Below are 13,534 nucleotides of genomic sequence, written 5' to 3'. Positions count from 1 at the left end.
ACTCACTCACTCACTCACTCACTCACTCACTCACTCACTCACTCACTCACTCACTCACTCACTCACTCACTCACTCACTCACTCACTCACTCACTCACTCACTCACTCACTCACTCACTCACTCACACTCACACACACAGTCACTCTCTGCCTCCGTCTGACCTCCATGCCCCCGGTTGATCCCCCAATATTCTAACCCAACTCCATCGAGTCTTCACAAACCATCAACCCCCCCCCCCCCCCCCCCCCCCCCAACACTCAATGAGCTTGGGTATAGACGCCGATACCGCGGGGGCTTCGGGGCTTAAGCCCCCACCCGAAATGATCAGCCCCCAGATCAACCTCAGATGTCGGGGCTCAAACTTATTGTTACTACAGGTGTACTAGACACCTAGAACAATAGCCCAGACAGAGATAAATTACTTTTTTCGGTCACGGCTGTGGGGGGCGGGGCTAGTGGGGGTCGAGTTGAGCCCCCACGGCCGCGCACATAAATCGGCACGCCTGAGCTCGGGGCTGGAATGAAACAGCCAGTGGTTCTGAACCCGTTTGGCCCGGGATCCAAACTGTACTTTCTCCATAAAGCCACAGCCCACAAATCTGCTCGAATGTTCTTGACCACTGTGAGAATGGCTTCAAACGCCTTTCTGTGTCACGAGCTACCGGCTCACACTCTGAACACACCCATTCACACCTAACTTCCTTTAACCACACAAACCCTATTCTGTTTGTGTCTGTGAGTAACATTCCTATTATGTTATAATAGGCGAGCATTCAGTGAAACTAGACAATCTACAAGCTCACAACGCATTGCAGCGTGACATGATGTGAGCTTATAGATTGTCTATTTACAGCAAAGAGATTTGGTGTGTATGGAGTTAAAAGAAGGAGGGGGCCCATAATAGAACCCTGGGGGGTCCCCCGTCAACAAAGTATATATAGGGTTTAAGTGACACTCCCTCACACTACCTGCACTGTGAAATCCCTAGTTCTAATTTCACTCCGAGAGTGTACAAATAGACTCAGTTGCGGTTCCAACTCTCAGACTTAAATTTAAACGGGGTGTATGTGATATTTTCTTTGATAAAATATGTGTTAAATAGCACTATATTCTCATAGTAATCATTGATATACTCCAGCGTGTTTGTTCAGTATCAGTGGTCTCCCCCCCATCTCTCCAACTGTTAAGTAAACAGAAAATAGTTTTTTAGGATGGGGGACCGATTTTATCCAATCAGGAGAGAAAAGCCATACAATAAGTAAGCCTTGGTGAGCTATGTGGCCCATAGGGCAGGATCCTATCTCCTAGCGAGAGGTGGCTTGATGTACACCCACCAGCCATGATGTACAAGCACACCCCCTGGACATGATGCCGTACAGGATACAGTATAGACAAGTGAATTTGGAAGTGATGGGGAAAAAGAGCAGACAAAATTGCAACTGGAACACTATCAAATTGAAGCTGATGAATGTTCTTTGTGGAGTTCTCTCACCTGATCGGATAAAATTGATTTTTCCGCCTTGAAAATGTATTTTCTGTTTCCTAAAGAGCTGGAGAGACGGGGAGACCCCTGTTACTGAACAAACTGTACCAATGTACAATGATTGCTATAGGAAAATACAGCTTTGACCTTTTAACATTTTTTTTTTTTTAACGATATATAACATATCACTTTACACCCCCCTTTAACACTCCCTTTAACCTTCTGGATGTTGCTGTGCATTCCCTCTGGATTCTTAGCTAAAACCGATTGTGAAAACTCCAGTATATCGTTGTTCCCTCTCCAAGCTGGAGCCTCTCCCTATATAAGAGAAATAAAACGTTATGTGGTAATACACGTTGTACCTGCTATACCAGTAATGATATTTGCCTACTGTCCATGTAGCTCACTATGACTCTGTGATCTCTCACTGCGATCTTTGCGTTGTCTTCACTGTGTTTTTTGTTTTTTTGCCTGACTACACTGTAAAACCGAGTGTCCGAGAGTGTAAAAATGGACCCTTGGGTCCATTTGTACACATTTGTACATAAATGAACACTCATGATTTTACTGTGTACCAGTGGTGGAAAAAGTACTACATTTTTAAACGTTTTACTTACGTAAAAGTACCAATACTGCAATGTAGAAATACTCTGTTACAAGTAAAAGTCCGGTAATCAAAATGTACTTGGGTAAAAGTATAAAATGATTGGCATCAAAATATACTTAAAGTGACAAAATTAAAAGTACTCATTATGCAGAATGTCCCCTTTCACAAGGTATCATGTGTATAAAATGTATTAAAATCTTTTGAAAATAGCAGATCTACAAGCGTGACGCATTGTGAGCTTGTAGATCGTCTATTTTCAAATAGCCAAAGTTTAAATTAGGTCTGAAGTGGTTAAAGTATGTCTTGTAATAATAATTCAAATCTACAAAGAAACTAGTAACTAAAGTTTTCAAATAATTGTAGTGGAGTAAAAGTACAATATTTGCCTCTGAGATGTAGTGGAGTAGAAGTAAAAGTATTGAAAATTGGAAATAGTCAACTTAAGTAAAAAAGTACCTCAAAATTGTACTTAAGTACAGTGCTTGAGTAAATGTAATTAGTTACTTTCCACCACTGCTGTGTACTGTATTTTCTTTTGCTAGTACTGTATGTTCACCTGACGCATCAAGCCTCCAAGCTTGTAAGTTCTACTGATGAGGCCGATTTGAAATAAAACTATTGAAACTCAAGTTCCAGTTTGCAGCATTTATTGTCCATTTTAATTGTTGTTGTTATGAAACACAATATAAAGTGCATGTACTCTGGGCTGGATTACCGCACGGAGCCATACTGGGCCCAACGGCTCAGGGGGGCCCTAAGCCAGAGCCTTTATATGAAATGTCGCCGTTATTAAGTTTGCGTTTCTTGTCAAAAGGCTTAGACAGTCATGTCAATAACAGGCCAAAAGTCCTACTGAAAAACATTCACTTCGTACACGTCACAAGAAAGAAACCATCATACCTTTTAGGTGTGTGTTTATCCTATAGATTCTATAGGACTTTAGAGTGGCATGCAAAAAGCAAATGCAAAATAGCATTGTAAACTAAGATTCTGTTGTGCTGATATGTTGTTGGCATGCTGTATAGGCCAGTGGTTCTCAACCTTTTCAGGCTGTGACCCCCCCCCCAACATAATCATATTTGAACTGGGGGCCCCCCACTCGGTTCCACAGTTAATTATTGTGAAACTAGCAGATCTTTAAGGTAAGGCAAGGCAATTTTATTTGTATAGCACATTTCAATGTGCTTTACAGAAAACATCAAGCAAAAGAACACAATAATACAATTATAAAATGACATTAGGATGCATAAAACAAAATAAGTAAAAAAAATATAGATACAGTTACAGAGCAGAGGAGAAGAAAGACGGGGAAAAAAGGAATAAAATAAAGAATAAAAAGGTCCATTATTTTATTATTACATTTTTTAATTAAAAAGGTCTTAAAAGTCCTTAAATTGTCACTTCATTCTCATCTGGGGACCCCCCCCCCCCCCCCCCTAAATCCTGTGGGGACCCCTGGGGATCGGGGTCCCGACCCACAGGTTGAGAACCATCGGTGTAGCCTGTGTGCATTGCAGATCCTCTTGCAGTTGAAATTATTGTGGTGTTAACTACAAGTCAGTGTACCTGCCGAGGGCACGGACCTTTACAAGACTGTGCCGGGGGCCTATTGTCTCATAATCCGCCTATGCATATATGCTCACAGTCACAATAGACTAACAGCAAATATGAAGGAAAAAAAACAAATTTATGAACACACTCAATTAATAGTTTAAGTGACTTTCTTTTATAGCATGAGAATAGGTCCTGTTTTTACTCATATGCAATAACCACCGCATTGACTTAAATGCAGTCCATATCTTCTCATTCCAACCCACGTATTTTAATATTACATTTTTTGTGAGATCTGACGTTCATAGTGACAGAACACTATGCAAAAAAAAAAAAAACGGAAGTCTCGCTTTTCTTCTTCCGTTTTTCCGTTTTTTCCCCTTTTTTTCGGTTGCATAGTGTTCTGTCACTATGAACGTCAGATCTCATAAAAACTAAACAAAAACAAAAACAAAAAAAATACGCAATCTAACCCAAGGCCTATTGGCGCACGTTTTAAGCTGTGGCGACCCGGGATGTAGATGTTTTCTACATTTTTCTACTGTACCATTAATCGTAAGATATCATAACATCATAGAAAAGGTAAGAAAACCGTGGTCCAAAATTCCCCTTTAACCTCATGAAATTTTGGGGACCCCCATTTCACACGATTTTCACAATTTTGTCCCCAAATATGGCCTTTAGGCCAGGAACACACACACACACACACACACACACACACACACACACACACACACACACACACACACACACACACAGGCTCAATAAATTAAGCCTCAGGTAATGGCAGAACACAGAAGCCACTTTATTCTGGCTCTGTATATATGTGTGTGTGCGCGTGCGTGTCTGTCGTGCACGCGCGCCCACAGAGCTTTTCCTCTCTCGCTCCAGCCTCTCTAATGCGGGCTGCGGGTTCAACAACAGTACACACAGCACACACACACACCCACACACACGCACGCACACGCACACACGCACTCACACACACACACTGACTACCCTAACACTACAGTACTCATAGGCTGAAACATGGCAGCCAGTCGGACCCCGTAGGCTGCCTAGAGAGCTGCGACACCATAGCAACTCCCTGCCTTGACCCCTCCCTCCCTCAGCATCACCCTCTGTACACTGTACGGCACACACACACACTCATATATGGTCCTCCGGAAGTAGCCACAGCGCGGGGTAAGCACACACACAGCCAGTCCCTATGCAGCGACCGTTCTAATGGGGTGGAGACAGTGTACAGTTTAAAATACAGTTTCTTTTTCAAAATGTATCGACGGACGCCGTCCGAGGGCATCCTACATAGTACACCTGCTGCCGGCGGCTCGGATCCATGTCAATCCGCTGGTAAAGTTGTGTGTGATCGCAGCTGATCTGTCTGTGTCGGAGGGGAGGGGGGGGGGCTCTCTCCTCTCTCGCTCCCCTCCGTGTCTGACTCGAACCCTCGACTCTATATAAAATGGCTGGCTGTGGGTCCGAGAACGTTCACCCCGGTGATGAGACGGAGCAGGATCCGCCGATCTGAATGTAAATATATGCCGATGTTTATATTGCTGCGATCGAAGCTTTTTTTTTTAGCGACCATGTTGTTGTCCCAGGTCCGAGTGTTGTCAATGCGCACACGCGCCCCTAATAATAAATATCTGGCGTTTCGGACCTCGGACTGTGCGTAATGGCGTCCTCCTCCACTGACTGATCGCCGGGGTTTTTATTATTCTATTAGACAAACATTAACCACACACCACCACCACGGCAGGGTTCGAATCGAATCGTTAATATTTACCTAGATGTTTATACGACGTAGCACAAGTTGAACAATGAAACGTTTTCTCTCGCCGGGTTGCCTTAGTAGCGATTCACTAAAGTGAACAAATCCGCAACATCCCGGAATAAATAATGTTTTGGTTAAATGAATGATCTGATCAGGCGACCCCCTCTGTAAGCAATTATTATTGGGCTAATTTCTCTCACAGTGTCACGCATAGACTGCGTGTATGTGTGTACGGGGAGGTAATGCCATATAAATATGACACGCTGTAGAGCCGAGGCAGGGAGCGTCATACGTCGCTCATTAATGCGGTATGACGCTCCTAACAATTAGGTTATCAGCATCCTCTGAATGTAATGATTATTACAATGATCATCATCATCACCAACTGAGCTGAATGATGTGTCATTCAGCTGCATGCAATCTCTATGAGATCATACAAACATATAAAATGTATTTATGTACTCTATTACTCTATTACACATGATAACACTGTTAACCACTTCAATCCCATGTGGTTAACCGGAGTGCCTCAGGGCTCTGTACTAGTCAAAAGGCTTTTCTGTTTTCTGTTATTGTGGGGAAAGCTTTCGCAGAAAATAGTCGATCACATTGCAACGCATTGTGAGCTTGTCGATCTGCTGTTTTCTACGAAAGCTTTCCCCACGATACAGATGCTGGGGTTTAAGTGGCAAATGATTATGATTAATGTTTTATTATTTTATTAAAATGTAATGACTTTTTATAATATAATATACGTTATTACTACTATTACTCCTATTACATTAGCCAACTACTACTATTTGTTGCTTGCACTGCAGATTATTTCCAAATGTAAAATTAGCATGCTTGTAAATTACTTTGGATAAAAGCTTCAGCTATTTATCAAAGATGTAAATGTAATATTAAAATATGTTCATTTTTTTTTTAACCCCCCTTTTTTTCCACCCCCCAGAAATAAACAGGTATGACCCATAATGAATTCACAGTTGGCTACAGTCCTGATCTGCGGCAGCTTGGATGACCAACATGGCAGCCAGCAGCGTGTGGAGGGACCAGAGCCATTGGTGGAGGATGTTGCATCCAGCAGCACCCCGGACAGTGACCTCCAGCCATGCTCTCTGCAATCACTGACCTCCAGCGGAGACGCCCCCTCCGTCAATGGGACGACGACGCCACCGGAATCGGACGGGACGCCCAACCCGGCCTGTCAGGAGGACGCGTGTGAGACCAGCGGAATCAAACAGCCAATAGCAGCTAAGGCTGGAATGCCTGTTTTGCGCAGCCAACCAATCAGGCCGAAACTCGTCGTTCCTCAACGGTGTGAGCAGCCAATTACGAACACCAACGTCAGCCTGACCAAAGACCCGCCTTGCTCTCAGTTTACAACACCTTTGCTGCTTTCAGCTGAGGCCATCTCAACGGGCTGCACCGACAACATCCCGCTAGCTCCATTAGCATCCGCCACAAACGAACAACAGACTAAGGAAGTTATGGGTCACGTGACTGACGAACCCAAAGTGGAAACATTCCAAGAGATGGAGGTGGAAGAGGGGAAAGAGAAAAGACATAATGAAAGCAATCTTTCAGATGACAGGAACAGTGGTGGTCACGTCAACTGTGCTAGCGTTTTAAAAGAAGCTCTCGTCTCCAGCGCCGACAGAGTTCAAGTCCCAGGGATCAACGAAGAACAGACAGAGAGAGGATGGGAGGAGGACGCATTTCCCCTCAACTCGCAAGCGGCGGAATCGAGCGCCGCCGGGAATAAGATGCCGGAGGAGGAGGATGGAGCGAGACCGGAAGAACAGACGGAGCCTCTGGATCTGACCTTGCCCAAGAAGAGAGAGAGTAGAGACAGGAGGACGGGACGCTTCCTGGACGAGAGCTCCCTCATCATGGAGGTGGACGAGTTTGAGGGGGACGGGGACAGAGATGTGGTGGAAGAAGACGACGTTGATGCCTCGACGCTCCCTACTACGGACGGCTGCGCCGACGCGTTCTGCAACCCCCTCCCGTCTCCCTCCTTCTTCTCTACCTCGGTATTCACCTCCCTTTCTTCCATAGACTACGACCCGGAAAACCTTCTGCTCATCGACGACCAGGGAATCCCATACACTCTCAGTCCAGAGGGACACAAAGTGCCCCAGGTAGAAACCTCTAAGCCAGAAGGGGAGGACCCCGTCTCAGGTCAGCCGGCGATTCAGCACAATTCGCCGACGGCGGCAGAGAGACACGGGTCATTTGTGGGCCTCAACCTCAGCCAAAGTCTAAACGACACACTGCACACACTAAGCGCGCCTCCTGGAGGCTCGTGCCCCTCAACAGCCACTGTCACTGATATGCTATCGCCAGCTGCTGAACTGACAGCGAACGCAGAGCTCTTAACAAGCGCACGGCTGGTAGGGAACTCGGCGTCCCAAGACGTAGCAGTTAAAGACGAGGCCGGTGCTGCTCTGCCCCAGCCGTGTGCGGCTTCAGTCCCCAACCAAACGTTTCAGATACTAACAAACCCCGCCACCAACACACCCATCCTCCTGCTGTCCAACCATACCTCCTCCTGCTCCTCGTTGCCCCAGCTCTCCTCTCCCGGCCCCATGAATCTCTCCCTTCCGCTCTCGGTTGCTCAGAACTCTCTCGTTGCCCCTGGCACCCAAATGCTCCTGCTCCTTTCCTCTGTTCCTGCCTCCCCCGGGCAGCCCGTCGCTACCTCTACCCCCATAGCCGTCCTGGACCCCTCGACCGGTCAGCTGTCCCAGATCACCGCGTCCTCGCTCCCCATCGGCCTCTCTCAGGGTGTCGTCGGCCAGGTCAATACTCTGGGTTCACCTCTGTCCTCCGCGATGTCGCACCCCGTCATCAGGCTGAGCCCCAACAACCCTCCGGTCATTCTATCCGGAGTGGGCGGTGGCAGCGGCCTAACGTCTGCCCCTATCCTGGCCTCCCTCTCTGTCCCCGTGTCCTCGTCCGCCGCGCTCCAAGATAGCAGTCTTGCTCACGCGCAAAAAGATGCTAACCCCTCCGACTCCAACCGTGAAACAGAAGCCATATCCACTGACGAGGCCCCGGGTGAAAACACCAAGCCATCAGCTGCGCCGCTGTCGTCGTCTCCACGCCCGGCGGCGTGCGCTAGCGTAGCCTACGACCCCTCGAACGGGCCCGCCCCCGAGTCCACCGACCCTGACGCGACCTCAGACCCCTCAGCCTCGTCGGAGACTGTTCAGCTGGAGGACCACCTCTACTTCTCCAGCTCGCCCCCCATGGGGCCCATCCTCCCCTCGAACCACCTGGACCAGCTGGACCCGCTGGACCCGCTCTCCCCGGCCTCGTCTCCCAACTCCTCCCTGGGCCCGCGGCGGGTGCTCTACTGCCACCTGTGCCCGCGGGTGTTCTTCTATCTGTCGGACCTGGAGCGTCACGCCATCACCCACTCACAGACGAAGCCGCACGTCTGCCAGCAGTGTGGCAAGGCCTTCAAACGCTCCAGTCACCTGCAGGTAAGAGCCTTCAATGTCTAGCTTTGTGTCGCATTAATTACCATGCTATCAGTGGCTAATTGCTGTATTAGCTAGTTATTATCATTTCTTCAACTGCACTTTTATTTTAAGGACAGCAGTTGTGCAGGAAATGCAAAGCAGGAGAGTCTTCTTCACTGATTTACTCCTTGGGTGCTCAACTGTCAATGTCAATACTTTGTATTGACGTAGACACATAGTCAATACATAGACTAATTGAAGCTGTTGTTCTCCCTGTTTTGGACTATGGTGATGTCATTTATAGAAATGCTTCCCCTTCTACCCTCAAGGTCTTAGACCCAGTTTACCACTCTGCCCTGCGTTTCATTTCTGGTGAACATTTTAGGACCCATCACTGCATCCTATATGACAGGGTAGGTTGGCCATCTTTGGCTGACAGGAGAAACAAACATTGGTACCTATTTATTTTTAAGGCAATTGATGGGACGTTGCCATCATATATTCATTCTTTGATGGAATGGAATCCTGGAGCGCATGGGACACGCTCAAATGACTGGCTGACCCTAAAAGTCCCTAGGGTAAAAAGTGAACTGGGGAAAACAGCCTTTTGCGTTAGTGCCCCAACTACATGGAATGACCTACAGCTGAAATTTAAGATCAGTTCGCCCATAACATATGGTCAATTTAAATCTTTGATTGCAGATCTACCCACAAATGTCTGTAACTGTTTTTAATGTTGTTTTTGTTATGAATATATCATTGATATGAATATTGATGTTGTATTGATGTTGTACTGTGCTGTATCTCGACGACACTGCAAATGAGGGCAACCTCAATGTCTTTCGAGAACAAATAAAGGTTGAATGAATGAATGAAAAGACGTTAAAAACTACTGGATGAGTGGAAATAGCAGCACTCCGAAATACAGATGCAAGACTTTTAAGTCATGTTCACATTAACTACTACACAGATCATCATCAAATTCTTTGTGCATGCTGCCAGTAGGCCACGAAAATCAATCCCCAGCCCAAATACTTTTCAAATCGACCTCCGATTTTTTATATTCCATACTGATGGCCTATAATTGGCATCCAAAGTTTGAAGGACTTTGTATTTTACAAAACTAAAAACAAGAACAACACAAAAAATCATGAACATAATTTGTTTGTTTGACCAGCAGCATATTTGAACCACATGTGTATGTAGCCTCTAAATAACCCAGAACCAAAAGTGATTTCACTTCAACCTACAGGGGGCGCCACAAATGCAAAAGCTTTCCCCACTCTATGTTGCAGAAACTGAAGCATACTTTTGTACACCACGGTGTCGTGCAAATATAGTGAATAGTTTGACTATTTATTTAATAGGGATTGATCATTAATCAATTATTTGAATAGATTATCGATTATCAGTAAAACAAATGTTAACTGTTGCACCCCTTTGACTAAATGGATTAAAGATCAGTGTCCTTTATCATAGACTTTCCCCCCATTGCCCTGTGCCCATACAGGTGCATAAATAACACCACAACACACATCATCACATGCACACACACACACACACACACACACACACACACACACACACACACACACACACACACACACACACACACACACACACACACACACACACACACACACACACACACACACAGAGAGTGGGGGGAGGTAGCGGCAGGCCTCCTGGAGGATATTTACGCATCAGTGAGTATCCCTTTCTAGTTTATTTTGCCAGTGGAAAAAAAACTCAACCTGAGCTAAAAGTATTTTTATTTTGGAGCGCCGCTGGTTTCCACTCATATTTTTTCTTCTTCTGCAAAGTAGCTGTGCAGGAATTTGGCATTGGAGAGATTGGTGCAGAACGTATTGATTTTGGATTTAGTAGCTGAAGTATTGACAACCGCCCGGCCCCCACTTCTTTTTTGTACAGTGCAGTTCAGCACAGCACTCAACATCTATAATATATTACAGCTTTCGATCAAAATCAGCAATTGCCAGAGTTAACATGCTGGAGACTGTGTTTCGTCTAAGAGGGTGATTCCAAACATGTGGGGCCCACTGGATATTGCATGTAGGCCCCCATATAATTGGCAAAATTTTTAAAGATAAAATAACATTAATATAAAAATATAATTGTCATGGTATTCATGGTATTCTTTCTTTGAAACCTTGAAATAAAACAAGTTTTCATTGTGATACAGATAAATATAGGACTTTAAAGTATACATTAAAACCAGGAATGCATCTGTGTCATTTTTTTATTTATTTTTCTATTTAAAAAAAAATCTTTGAATATATATATATATATATTATTCAAAGTGAACATTTGCTCTAACACAATCTCACTGGCAACACATTTAATGACAAACACTTTGCGCTAATTACTATAGTATTGTTCTTAATCAGTGGAAAAGGTTGACTGCCTTAGTCAGTATTTCATAAGCACACATTTCAGTGTAAAACATACAGTGTGTCGTGCATTTTGCGATGCACATAAAAGACCTCGTAACATTAATAGTTAAGCCATAAAGTTTCATGCCAGCAATCATTTCATGAGAGGAAGTGTAAGGAGATGTTTCTCCCAAAAGGTGAATATCATCTCATTCCCAAATGAAACCTTACATTTCTGTCCCAGACCCAAAGCACACAAGTGTTAAAATTCCACAGCGATGGCACTCGGGTGGCACAGGGTTGAAGTAACCGTCCACCATCATGTAGGGCTTTGAGTCCACCGTGGTTCAAGCTCAAATGCGTCGCACTGCGATGCTTTTTGAGCTTGTAGATCTGCCATTTTTTGCTATTTTTGAATTGGAATCCTGATTATTATTATTTTTTTTTTAATCCTGAAAAAAATAATAATAATAATGATTTCAAATGCATTTAGTTATACTTATGTTAACTTTATGAACTAAAATAAATATACATTGGTCATAAAAAATACTTTTAATACTAGTCATTCATCTACTAATATACTAATATAAACTGAAGTAATTAAAGCGGGTCATGTTTGCATGTTTGGAATTGTAACAGCTGAAATCAATAATATATCAGTATTCCGATATTAACCTGCGGGCCGCATTAAGTGAAGGTGGGGGCCGCATGTGGCCCCCGGGCCGCCAGTTGCCCATGTATGATATAGCGCCTCACTGGCAGCAACAGCTGTGGTACCACAGAAATGTGTGGGGAGGATAAATTGACACAACGACTAAATTGGGAGAAAAAAGTAAATAGGCTGCTCTATATTCATAAAAATAAAAATAAAAAACATAAAGAAAAAATTCTCACATTCACCATCTTTCTCCGTCTTTCCCTGGGACAGAGACACAAGCACATCCACACGGGCCAGAGGAACTACGTGTGCCCCATCTGTGCCAAGCGCTTCCGGGAGGCGGGCGAGCTCCAGCGGCACCAGCGCGTCCACACCGGCGAGAAGCCCTACCAGTGCCAGCTGTGTCACACGCGCTTCGCCGAGCGCAACACGCTACGCCGCCACACCAAGCGCAAACACCCCTACCACCAAGTGGCCATGGAGATGCTGAGCGAGAGGCGAGGGGGAGGAGGAGGAGGAGGAGGTGGAGGAGGAGGGACAGGAGTGCAGGAGGAGGAGGAAAGCGCAGAGTGGTACAGCTCCATCGTGTCCAACCTGGACAACTCTGAGGCTGAGACTGAAGAGTTAAACACTTAAACCCTATGTACTTAGTTGACCAGGGTCGCCCCGGGGGACTCTATTCTAGGTCCGCTACATTTTTCCCTCTACACCAAATCTCTTTGCCGAAAATAGCCGATCTACAAGCTCGTAGATCGGCTATTTTCGCCGAATGTTCGCCCCCCAAACACTAGGGTTCATGTGGTTAAGAGACTATATTTATGAGGGGAAAAGCAGAGAATGAATTTCCCTCATTGTATTTTTACTTTTATTATATCTTTTTTAATTAAGACGTTATGTTACAAAACTTGAGAAGGAGACAGTGAGGGGATGGAGGTATTACTGGGATTTGATCCTATGCTAACTAAGGTTATGTTCACACTGTCCGCCGTGTATGAAGAAAAGGCACCGCCTAGTGGGCTTTTTCTGTAACTAGAGGTTCGGGCCGCTGCGCGGCCCTCACATCTAGAGTTCGGCCGCTATGGGGCCCTCACACCTACGTCGAACCTTCAGTCCGACCGATATGTCTGTCGTCCAGTCCGCTCTTCAGTATAGGATAGCAGCTTTGAATAGCGGCTACGCATTCATCGGTAATTTAGCCTTGTATCACCATGGCCATGTCAAAATAGTAAGTGAAGAAAAAATGCTCATAGGGCTTTTTTCATTTCACCTTTATTTATTCAGGGAAGGCCAAATGAGAGAAATCTCTCTTTTTCAAACGACGCCTTGAGTACAGGAACAACAAACATAACAAAAAAAACACAAATTACAAAAGATGGCAGACATTAGAATAGACAGTTTTCAAAGTGTTATTCACCAGCTGTTTGAAGCGATAAAGTGAAATTAAATGATCCCGTTTTTGTAAAAGTTTGTAGACATATGTGGGGCATAATACTGAAAGGCAGACTTAACAGCAGGAATATTTAAACCCAAGTCATCTTGTTAACGGGTATGGTGGTGACAGACTCTAAATGTCAGTAAACTGTTAAGATAATCA

General features: G+C 45.0%; 1 protein-coding gene across 2 annotated transcripts; it reads left to right on the top strand.

Moving 5' to 3' along the window:
* Positions 1-4,947: 4,947 nt before the first annotated feature.
* LOC311041975 (uncharacterized protein) lies at positions 4,948-13,044 on the top strand. 2 transcript variants are annotated; one of them, XM_084052474.1, is made up of 3 exons: positions 4,948-5,175; positions 6,372-8,910; positions 12,211-13,044. In XM_084052474.1, the coding sequence occupies exons 2-3, from the start codon at positions 6,394-6,396 to the stop codon at positions 12,574-12,576; spliced, it is 2,883 nt and encodes a 960-aa protein (XP_083908600.1). In that variant the 5' UTR covers positions 4,948-5,175; positions 6,372-6,393; the 3' UTR covers positions 12,577-13,044. The 2 variants fall into 2 exon arrangements, with proteins under 2 accessions (XP_083908600.1, XP_083908601.1); XM_084052475.1 differs by having other exon boundaries at positions 4,968-4,995.
* The last annotated feature ends 490 nt before the right edge of the window (positions 13,045-13,534 follow it).

The sequence above is a fragment of the Gymnoscopelus microlampas genome, assembly GCF_963454915.1.
Source record: "Gymnoscopelus microlampas genome assembly, chromosome: 3".
NCBI lineage: Eukaryota > Metazoa > Chordata > Actinopteri > Myctophiformes > Myctophidae > Gymnoscopelus > Gymnoscopelus microlampas.
This window is presented reverse-complemented; position numbering and strand designations above follow the sequence as displayed.

Bases quoted from the DNA above. Each gene is read 5' to 3' on its own strand.
- LOC311041975 (XM_084052474.1), top strand. From the start codon at position 6,394: ATGAATTCACAGTTGGCTACAGTCCTGATCTGCGGCAGCTTGGATGAC. The intron at 8,911-12,210 runs GTAAGAGCCTTC...TCCCTGGGACAG, and splicing joins AACGCTCCAGTCACCTGCAG to AGACACAAGCACATCCACAC.